This window comes from Setaria italica, chromosome VIII (genome assembly GCF_000263155.2).
Source record: "Setaria italica strain Yugu1 chromosome VIII, Setaria_italica_v2.0, whole genome shotgun sequence".
Taxonomy (NCBI): Eukaryota; Viridiplantae; Streptophyta; class Magnoliopsida; order Poales; family Poaceae; genus Setaria; species Setaria italica.
This window is the reverse complement of record NC_028457.1, coordinates 32,463,283-32,474,160: the sequence shown is the minus strand read 5'-3', so window position 1 is coordinate 32,474,160 and position 10,878 is coordinate 32,463,283. Positions and strand designations below refer to the sequence as shown.

General features: G+C 45.8%; 1 protein-coding gene across 1 annotated transcript; it reads right to left on the bottom strand.

Moving 5' to 3' along the window:
* Positions 1–1,892: 1,892 nt before the first annotated feature.
* On the bottom strand, positions 1,893–8,180 carry LOC101774032 (wall-associated receptor kinase 2-like). The gene is made up of 4 exons (XM_022829192.1): positions 7,495–8,180; positions 5,839–6,119; positions 5,268–5,459; positions 1,893–3,168 (listed from the first exon to the last, which is right to left on the bottom strand). The coding sequence occupies exons 1-4, from the start codon at positions 8,109–8,111 to the stop codon at positions 2,132–2,134; spliced, it is 2,127 nt and encodes a 708-aa protein (XP_022684927.1). The 5' UTR covers positions 8,112–8,180; the 3' UTR covers positions 1,893–2,131.
* Positions 8,181–10,878: the final 2,698 nt, after the last annotated feature.

The window sequence follows — 10,878 nt, the reverse complement described above, 5'->3', positions numbered from 1 at the left end:
GCGACTGAGCTAGGCTGGCAGTGGCCGGTGATCCTCCGACTGCTGTTTAGACTGTGTACTAGTTGCTCCTAAATACTCCTTCAGGCTACCATATTCTTCCCCCATTTTTAGATCTGGGCGTGTGCCCAACTCCTGTGCAGCTCCAGCTTCCAGCTCCTGCTCTTGGGCTGGCCAGCGCTGCCGCTTGGCTGCAGCACGCCATGGCTTCCCCCGCCGGGGATCTTCGCTTGTTGCGCAGATCGACGCCCTGTGCGCACTTGGCCTCCGTGGTTTCTACTCCGGCTCATCTGTGGTGGCTTCTCCGGCCTCTATAGCGGTGGTATCTCTGCGAGGAAGCTGCTTGCCTGGTAAGCGCAGCCCTGCCATGAGCGTGCGCGATGCTACGTTCACAACAAACTATTAATTCCAATAACTATATTGTCACTCAATCATTAAATCATAAACTATAACCTACTGTGACCATGTTTCTTGCCCCTACAACTCCATCGAGTTAGAGAGCTCCTAAGACCTTTAGTTTTTTAGTTTTCTTATTGGTTAGAGTCTCTCATGTAATCCTGTTTCTCTTTTCCATGTTGCAAGTATTCCGCAACCCTGTACATATGTTTGTTCTTCCTTATTATATATAAAAAAATTCAGAAGCGCTGTGGGGAACTCCCCAACAGTTTTTCTTAAAAAAATGCCGCATAAAGATTTTGGTCTTGAGTGGTAGCTTTGTTTGCCAGTTTTCCTGTATGACTCTAACTCCACTACTAGTGCTTATAATGAAATGGCGAGCTGCTTATATACGGAATGGGCAGTGAAAGAATTAGGCAGCATAGAAGGTACCAATATGCGACAAGGGTCCGATTTAATAGATTTCTTCTGTGGTCAGTATTCAAGCACACGAATACATCATCTGCAGCACGTTAATTAACCCTGAATTTCACTAAGATTTTAAATCTCCGGCTAAAGTTATTTAACGGATAACCTCTAAAACAGCTATAGCGGAGGCTAAATGAGGCAATAGCGAGCTATAGCCACTAAGTTGTATATAAATACAAATAGCTTGATCAGCCTCAAATAGCTATAGCCGGTTATAGCGACAACTATAACCGGAGATTTAAAACCTTAAATTTCACGGGACACACAGTCATTTCAAACTTGGCAGTACGTAGACGTCAAGAGAAAGCAAACGACGTGACCCAGTGAGTGGAGTGGAGTGAGTGTTATCCATGTTACCATCTGGAATAGTCTAAATGAATAGGTTACCAATTTTCTTCAGAAGAAATTATTTATGCAGATTATTTAGCATGAGGTACAATCTTCCGTGGCATGGCACGGAATTGGTGATTTCCCTCAAGATTAAGCCATTGAAATCCCACTATGCAGGTCTACCAGAATGAATCCTGTCAAGTTGGAGGCATCCTCCTAAGGTTGCTAACTGCAGCAGGGATTGGACCAAGAAGGTAATTCCATCTTAATGAAAAGAAACTGAGATTAGCTAGCTTGCGCAACCATGCTGGCAGGACACCTTCAATTAGATTTAGGTCAAGAAATTGGCGTTCCGAGGAGTTGCGTGGCCTAGTGGAATTTTGCCAGGAAGACTGAAAATTTTTGTTACTGGGGCATTGTCTGGAATTTGGAACTGGAGCATTGGCACGGAGTCAAAGGCTATTGTTTGTTGCAACAGTTCATATGAGTCAAATGGGACCCCTTGCAGGCAAACCATCAAGCAGCAATTGGTGCACTGCTGCCGGCGGCAACCGTGGCAGGAGGCTCCTTCTAGCTAGCTCTGGCATGAGAAGGCAGATACGAGTCTGAGCCAGATAAAGAGCTCCTGCTGCGCGTGGTGTGAAGATGCCAGAATATTGCAGCAATGCAAAAACAGGCAGACAAGTTAGCATCACTGGACATGCTACAATTAATATTCATATTATTTTTCACAACTAATATATATCGATATTTGAGAAAGCAAGAACCCACATACATATTCCTATTTGACAATTATTACAGCAAAGCAGCTTAAAAAGTCCCATCGAACTAGCGCAAGAAAATATAAAAGTTACACACCACGTGCATACGTACACACCACGTGCATAAGGGATAGTGTAGCGATGAACTCTTGCAAAGCTTAAGTTATGGCCATGCACGCTTAACAATTTTCTTTCTTCATCAGCGTGCTTTCATCTCCGCAGGCTTTTGACTTCACCTCCTTGAGCTCCTCCACCACCTCTGCCATGGTTGGTCTCTCCTCCCGATCTTCCTTGAGGCATCGGACTGCTAGTTTGCCAATCCTGTCGAGGCACTCCATGTGACAATGAGATTGAGCGTCATCGCACTTCATTACGTCTCTGTCGTACAACTTCCTTCCATTGCCGTCCTCTTTGCAGCATTTGACGAAGTCTAGAGGGAGGCTGTTGTCACCGTACTTGGCCGTCTTCCTTGTGATGAGCTCCAAGAGCACCACGCCGAAGCTGTAGACATCACTCTTTTCTGTGAAACGGCCAGACTTGATGTATACTGGGTCTATGTAACTCATGTCCCCTGACACGCACCACTTGGAGTACATGCTGGCGATTGACACAAGCTTGGACGAACCGAAGTCAGACACCTTGGGTGTGAGATCATTGTCAAGGAGGATGTTGCCAGACTTCACGTCCCCATGGACATGGTTGTGGTCACCAGCATGTGAGTGCATGTGGGCAAGAGCTTCTGCAGAGCCAATGGCAATTCGCAGGCGCTCCGCCAGTGAGAGTGTGTGCTGATCATCCATGCCATGAAGCACGTTGTAGAGACTTCCCTTTGGGACGAGCTCAAAAACCAGCATGGGAATGTCTGTCTCAAGGCAGCACCCAAGCAGGCGCACCATGTTTGTGTGGTTGATTCGAAACTGGAAGGTTATCTCGTTCACGAACTCGTCCTGCGGAAGCACCTCACCTTTCATGGAGGCACGCTTCACCGCGACCCTTTGGGAATTGTCAATAGTCCCCATGAAGACCTTTCCAAAGGCGCCTTCTCCGATTGGTGTGCTGTAGCGGTTTGTGATCTTCTTCAGCTGCTCCTCAGTGAAGATGTTAATGCCCATACTCTTCAATATTTTACCACCGTTTTGGTCAAAATATTTCTTCTGCTTTTGTTTTTTAAGCTCCATAATCACAAAACATGCTAGGACGGAGACAACAATAGTTGCTGCAGGCAAAAAAATATACAAAACCAGTATTCATCGGTTACATTTGCTATATATCAACAACTAAAAATGTAGTACCAAGATGTATGTGTAGAAATCATGGATTACCAAAAGAAAATAACTGATGAAAACACATCGGAGGGGTGACATATCTACATCCTTACTAGTAGCATGTTAATTAGTTGTGTTAGGTCAGATGACTATACTACACAATTTGATTGTGAGTACATGACATACTAGCTGACGATAGATCAGCATTCTTTAGTATTCGTCGTTGTCACTAGGATAAGTATTGCTAGGGGCTGATGCTGATGGTTCATTCGGCTTGTAGTACCATGGATACTATTGTGATGCAATTTTTGCCCAGCACCGGTGTAGGTTTAGCAACATTATGATATGTGCTCGATGTATTTTTTTAGCTATGTGTTTGTTTGAAGAACGTTTGTTGCTGTGCTATTTTACCTACCAACACGTGGCTAAGACGTTGTAATATAATAATTGAGAACTATCTGTTCTATAAGGGATCAATACTACAGAACGAGCTATCATCAACGATCTATCACCACCGGTTTTAGGAGAACCGGCGGTGATATAGAATCACCACCGGTTCTAAAGCAGATCAAGCCGTGAGATGTTAGAACTCGTGGTGAAAAATGCTATCACCACCAGCTCAACCACAAAACGGCCGTGAAGATTTTCACCGTCGGTTCATTTCAAAATCTGTTGGTGAAGGGTTTGGCTCGACCCAAAATTTCTATTGAATCTAGTTGACCGACATAAATCTGCTCGCCTCCTCTTCTCTCCCTCCCCTCTTCTCCATCCAAACCTTATCCTCTCTTGTCTCCACCGCTCTCCGCTCGCCTTCTCTTCTCACCCACGATCCGGCAGAAATCCCTTCGCTGCCCGTCTCCTCCCCCTCCACTCACCCCTCACCTCGTGTGTGGCGAGGAGTGGTGGCAGGGCGAGGCGTGGTGGCGGCCAGCGGGGCAAGGAGCGGCGGTGGTGGGGCATGGAGCAGTGGCGGAGGTGGCGGCATGCTATAGGGCTGCAACGGAGGAGTGGTAGCACCCGACAGGGCAGCGGGGTGGACATGGTGGGGCTCTGACTGCACAAGCAGGGTCGGTGCAGCGAAGATGCCTAGGTGCGCCTCTCTCTCTCTGCGGGTGCGACTGGGCTGTGGCAACGTGTGCTAGTGTAGCAGAGGATTGGCGGTGGGGAAGCGGGGTAGGCGTGATTGGGCTACCATGGCGCGCGGCCTACTATGGCGAGGTCTGACGGCGAGGGCGGTGTGAGGAGAGGGTAGCAGGTCGCGGCATGAGGAACGGCGGTGGCCTGCTGAGGTGATATGTGCTAGCTAATTTTTTTAATTATTTAATAACTTTCACTGTCAGTTCTCCATTCGGCGGTGATAGCGGTTCCTATCGCTGCCAACTAATATCCAACGAAGATGAAAACCAGTGGTCATGCACGGTTTCAACCTGGCGGTTATAGCCTATTCTACAGTAGTGGATCCTCATCCTTGACAGATTAAGGAGGATAGGAGAAGACACATGTGCCCCTCACTAAATCCATACTAAACAAGCTAATCAGGTGAACTCAAGGGAAAACCCATCCTTTAAAAGGCAGAGGAGGGGTGCTTTTTTAACATGAGTTAAGATGTGGTTTCCTAATATACCATTATCCTTTATATTTGATAATTAATTTTGATTGCCTGGTTCCCTTATATTCCAGGATGGAGGGAGTATAGTTTAGGGGTTATTTAGACTGTTCCATATAACAATAGCATTAATTGGAGGGTACCAATTTAAATAGTTCCCCTTTTAAATTAAATTGACAGTTGCGCCATACATGTCATTTGACAGTTGCGCCATACATGTCATTTGGTGCATGTAGCGGGAAAGAGTAAATAAAGGACAATTTAAACTTTTAATATGACTCTCCTTAATCTATCTGAGAAAGTATAAAACTAGCTATATTCTAAGGGGGGAGTACTTGTGTTAGAACAAACAAGTAAGCGCAAAAATAAAGAAACTAGTATTAAATGAAATAACGATTGGGAGGAACTGTGGTTGTGATAATTAATTAATGGAAGAAGCCTCACCTACTACAGCTATTGCATATCCTGGAAATATGGGCTGACATCCTGTGTCACTTTTACCATCTCCTCTCCGCCCGAAATTGCATTTGCATTTGTAATCACCCGGAGTGTCATAGCATGTACTACCGCTGCTACATGGATACTGTTTTTCATACCTGGTAGGATCTGATTTTCGAAGCTCGCACTCATTAACATCTGCATAATAGGGATGTGCACTGTTAGTTTGAAGCTATCAACAGGATTTTTTGTCAAATACGAGTCACCAATTGATTGTGAATTGAGAAGTTCAGTTTGGTCCGCGTGGAGGCACACAAGTTTTGAAACCACTAGTCATATTGCTCGGAACAAATTGTAAGAACTGACTATTCATATTGTCCTGAACCAAGTGTTATTTGCCCTTTTTCATGGTACTAGTAATAGTACGACCTCATCGCTCCTAGTGATGATGAAGTAATTATTGAAGATTCAATAAAAAACAAGCCATGAACCGAGGATTGATCCTAGGACTATTTCCTATACTTAGAAAAATGAATGCACAAATAATAGAAGGTAAAGCCAAATGCATAGTACTAACTTTTGCATCCGCCAGTAACATAGGGATTGCCAATGTATCCCTTGGAGCAATTGCATAAGTACCCAAAGCCTTGTGAGGCGTTGACACAGTGGCTATTTGTGCTGAGACAGGCAGAAGCTGTCGGTTCTTCCAACGCCCCATCTTTCACATTCGAGGGAGGACAAGATCCATCGACCCTGATGGCCCAGTCAAGTACTAGAGGGACTTCTGTCAAATTTTTGTTTCCATACTTCCGAACAAAGCTATTGTTTCGAACAAGATCATCCCGTTCAAAATGATACCTAAAATACAGAAGGGTAGAGTTACTCACCTCAGATAAATGATTTTCCAAGTAACTATTGGTATTTATACATTTGTTATACCAAAAATTGATATTTTTATCTTCTTTGTTCAGAAATGCACAAAAGTATAAAGGTTACCATGTACATACTGGTGTTATTCATAGTTCCATTCATTATAGTCTGGTACAATAATATCATCTTCTCAGGATGGTATCACACCAATATTTTTTTTTGTTTTTTCTAGTATTTCCATGGAACATGTTGACGACCAAAATTAGCAGAATCTGGCAGATCGGTCATTAAACCGGTCAGACCGGTTCGACCAATGTCCTCAAAATGCAAATTGGACTTTGACCATTGTGCAGCTCTCATCGAATAGATCATAATGCATATTTAGAACATCCGATTTGAAGTTCGGATGAGAGAGTTATGACCTCGGGAAGATCTGCATCCAAGAAGGCCGATCAGACCGGTTTGCCAGGGCAGTCACACTGGTTTGATCTGTGTAGTCCAACTTAGAAGTTGTATTTTGACATGGAATTTGTTAGGGTTTCGACTCCTAATGGGGTAAGACCTCCCCTCCCTATAAATAAAAAGTGCCACGGCTGATTGAGAGGAATCCAATCGATCAAAACAAATCAATCTAATATTTTTGCCTTTTTACCTTTTTCTCTTTGCCCTATCTTTTCCAACCCCATCTTGCTGTTTTTCCTTCGTCTCTACGGTATTTGAGGATGTTCTAAGTTGCCTGCCGATCCTAAAACAATCCAACTTATCCAAGGTGCCCTTGCCTTGATGGAGTCCCTCCAGGCGAGCATTCGTTGGTTCACCGCCGGGTTCACTGGCGAAACCGATCTGACCAGCCTGTGCAAGGAGATGCAAAGAGTCTCTCCGCACGTTGCACGTTCGAGTACGTTCGTGTGTTGGCCTGATTTTAGCGCCACCAGAACATATGCCCCTTTAATATCGAAACCCTTCACTTTTCATCTTTCTACGCCAAGAGATTAGTTCACCGACTCTTCTGCTATCTCTATCATCACATCTATTAGTAAACTATTATTTGGTGTTTGTACACCACAGCTGTGTGTATAGATCCCACACGTAAATATCAAGAGCTCGGATTTGTGATAAGATTTTTGCTTTAACAGTGATGGCATATGAGGGTACGAAAAAGTCAATTGTTTCAAGGCCTTCAAATAAAGTTCAAACGCCTAAATGTGTTCTTACACCTTATATATTTCCAGTTAGTTCATATGGGAATTAGAGTTACTTGCAATGAGCTACAGTAGATTTTCGAGTTATGATGGCTTGATAGAAGAATTCGAGGTCTACAGGCCTCCCGTAACGTCTGATTTCGCTTAGTATATTTACATACCAGTGCTTCTCGGCGACGAAGGCGTAGCTACAGGGGCTGTAATTGTAGGCCTTTCCATTGCTGTAGCGTTCGTCCCAGGTGACCTTGATGTTGGTAAGGTTGCCGGGGATGGACGTCTGGCAGCAGCCGAGGCCAGTGCAGTTGTCGCCGTCTGGAGCCGCCGCAGCGAGGCTCACGCAGGAGGTGATGCAGCCAGTGTAGTAGCTGTTGCTTTCCAGGACCGCCAAGGTGTTGCAACCGATAGCCGTGAACTCGTTGCGTGTTGTCGAGATGAGGAACTGCCTGACCGTGTGCTCGTAGGTGACACTTGTTGTGATCCCAGCCGGGCTGTGGCATTGGGACGACACAGGGGTCAGGATGCGCATCTCGCCGGCCTCCAACGAGATGTCCAAGACCTCGCTGTAGCCCACGTATGGCCTCGGGGGATCGAAGCTGTGGTTGCAAGTGATGCTGTACTTGCCCTGCCAGGAACACTTGCCGCCGATGCCCCATGGGTAGGGAATGTCTACGTCTCCGCACTTGCCGGGACAGTCCGCGTCGTCAGCGCCGGCGGCTACCGAAGCCAGATGGGTTATGACGGTGGCGGCAGGAAGAAGAAACCACAGCACTTGTGCCATGGCTTGTGCAGTTTTGGCAGGTGCTGAGTGTTTCTTGCGGGCTACCTTGCAATTTGCGAACTCTGCTGACTGATCCAGATGTATCCGCATATGGATCGGGAGTATATATATGCACAGGTGCCCTAGTGGGCTTCGATATGCTCCATGATTATTATTTCAAATACAAATTTCAATTGACTTGACTTTTCGGACTGGCAAATTTCATCAGAGATTCCTGGCTATGTCATGACAAGTACTACCTCCATTCCATGTTTTAGCACCGCGTGACGGACTCGTTGGGAAACCGAGACTAAAGGTCTCCCAGCCGGTACTAATGCTGATTTTTCCAGTAGTGAAAATACACCCTACAATATCTGGTTGTTCTCTATATCAATATGGTAGGGTAACAAATATGGCTCCATTAGGCTATAGTTTGTGATTTTGGTGATTGAGTAACGACATAGTCATTAGAACTAATGCTTTATCTAGCATGCATCTTGTAGGTTTTATAGGTCCCAAGAATGCAAACCGAAACATGGCTAGATCCAAATCATGGTATTCAAGTGATTAGGCCATGGTGTCTAGAATTATTTTATGGTATTCAAGTTTTCCGAATTCATCCCCTCCTCCTCTTAGGCTACGAGCACTGACTTGTTATTGCATAGTTACACTCTGTTATAGGGTCAATGGCTTGCTCGCGAGCCACTTAAGGTACGAAGGTACCGGCACACCGAGCTTACAAGTTTCTTTCACTCCAAGAACCAAGCACAATGCAAACATACCTTACAATCTCACTCACTGTCTAATCTAGCTATAATCACTCTCTAAGTATATGCTAATTGTCTTAGAGGATCAACTTAGCACTTTCGAGGTTTGAATTCGTGGTTTGAATGTGTTCTTGATATGACATGGGCTCTCAGCACATTCCATCAAATTAAAATGGACGAGTAGATGTAGTATATATAGCTTAACGAACTAAACTAGCCATTTACCCGACAACTCACCGAAATAGCTACACGTCGAAAGATATGCCGTGGACCTAACGCTGCACCATCCAGTATGCACAACTTTGAGCAACCCACTGCCTTATACGCGCCGCTCCTTCCGCGTGTGCACGCCACTTCATCCGGCAATCACAAGTCGTCGATCGAGCTCCAAGCTCAAAGTTCGCCCATCCATCACCGCTTCATCCGCCATGTACACCCTTACTGTTGATCCGATTATTCAACTTAGATCATGAACTTGGAAACAACGCCGTGTAACATCGACTTTGGCGCTCGCTGCTTAATCAGGCGTGTAACATGGACAAACACTAAATGTTCGAATAAAACAACAGGGCGCAAATAATTGACCTATAAAATAAAGTCAGGGCAAGAATAATCACGAAACCTACTGAAGCAAAGCAAACCTGATCCGCTTACCTCACTGAATTTGTCCTCACACACAAAAGACAGCACACGGTAGCACTCACAAAATACTTTCCCTTTTTTTATATCGCCTCGGTGAAGTCAGCAGAGATTCGTTGTCGAGCAGTTACTTTTCCAAAAGCGGCTAAACTTTACTTAAGTTCCACTCCATTTCAGAGCAAAGAAGCTTGGTGAGCAAGCTAGCCAATCGAATCAGCTTCCTGCTGCAAGACATTTTGAGGGTACTGCCACAGGACGTGTATACGGTAGCAACCAAGTGACGTATACGCTGCAGACATCACGAGCTCATCGTCACACGCACAGCATTCAGATTGTAATACCGAGCTAGCTTCAGATGAGAATTTGGTGAATCGCTCCAATGATCTGCCTTGATATGCAGGCGGGGCGCTGCCTTGATATGCAGGCGGGGCGCGCGGGTAATTGATGCAACCCGCCAGGCCCGCGCCCCCTAAAAATCGTCTTTGTGGCTTATGTGGCCAAGCCGCAACGGCTTTGCAGCCCAGCCTACCAAGCCCGTAAGAACCGCAAAAGAACCCAAGCTGCAGCAGTGGTCGTGCAATGCCTGCAGCCGAAGCACGCGCTCTGAGCTCTCTTCCACCGCAAGCAGGTCCGGGATGACACAACTAGGGATGCAGATTTTTCTAATTAAGCTGACGTAGTGACCCAATACCCAATATACAAATAATAGTGTCAAAACCCAAAAAAGCATCGCTTGGTGATTGTTGAGCTATAGAACCATACCGTTTGTAGGCCATGGAACAGTCTACAGTGAAGCCTTGGGATAAAATCCCAGTGGACCACAAAATTTAATTGCTAATTTCTCTCGAAGCAAACTAACAAGGCGGTTCGTGCGGCTAGACTTATTATAACAATTATTTCATTTCTATAGAACTTTCTAAGACAAAGATTAATTTTGTGCAGTACCACGTAGTACCTGCACTACGGGAAACCTCAAAGTCGCCGAGTGTAATTTCTTCGCCGAGTGTATTATTGCGGGCACTCGGCGAAGGACCGGTTTGCCGAGTGCAATCCTAGAAACACTCGGCAAAAATAACACACTCGGCGAAAACACGCTTTGCCGAGTGCCACCAAAAAAACACTCGGCAAACACCCACGGGGCACTCGGCAAACCTGGGGTACTCGGCAAATCCTTGAGCACGTGACTTCCACGTGCCGCGCTGTGCTGCCGCCGTGACGGACGTTAGGGTTTGCCGAGTGTCGACGGGGGGCACTCGGCAAACTCCATGTTTGCCGAGTGTCTCGATGGTGCAGTCGGCAAACATGTAGTTTGCGCCTCCACCAAACTTAGCGCCTCACGCGCCTCACGTGGACAGGCACAGCAGCCACAACACGCACACGCC

What these genes read in the sequence shown, in the direction of transcription:
- LOC101774032 (XM_022829192.1), bottom strand. Translation starts at nt 8,111, where the DNA reads ATGGCACAAGTGCTGTGGTTTCTTCTTCCTGCCGCCACCGTCATAACC. An exon ending in TGTTACTGGCGGATGCAAAA is followed by an intron (nt 5,460 to 5,838) that starts GTTAGTACTATG and finishes CCTATTATGCAG; the next exon opens with ATGTTAATGAGTGCGAGCTT. An exon ending in ATATGCAATAGCTGTAGTAG is followed by an intron (nt 3,169 to 5,267) that starts GTGAGGCTTCTT and finishes TTTTGCCTGCAG; the next exon opens with CAACTATTGTTGTCTCCGTC.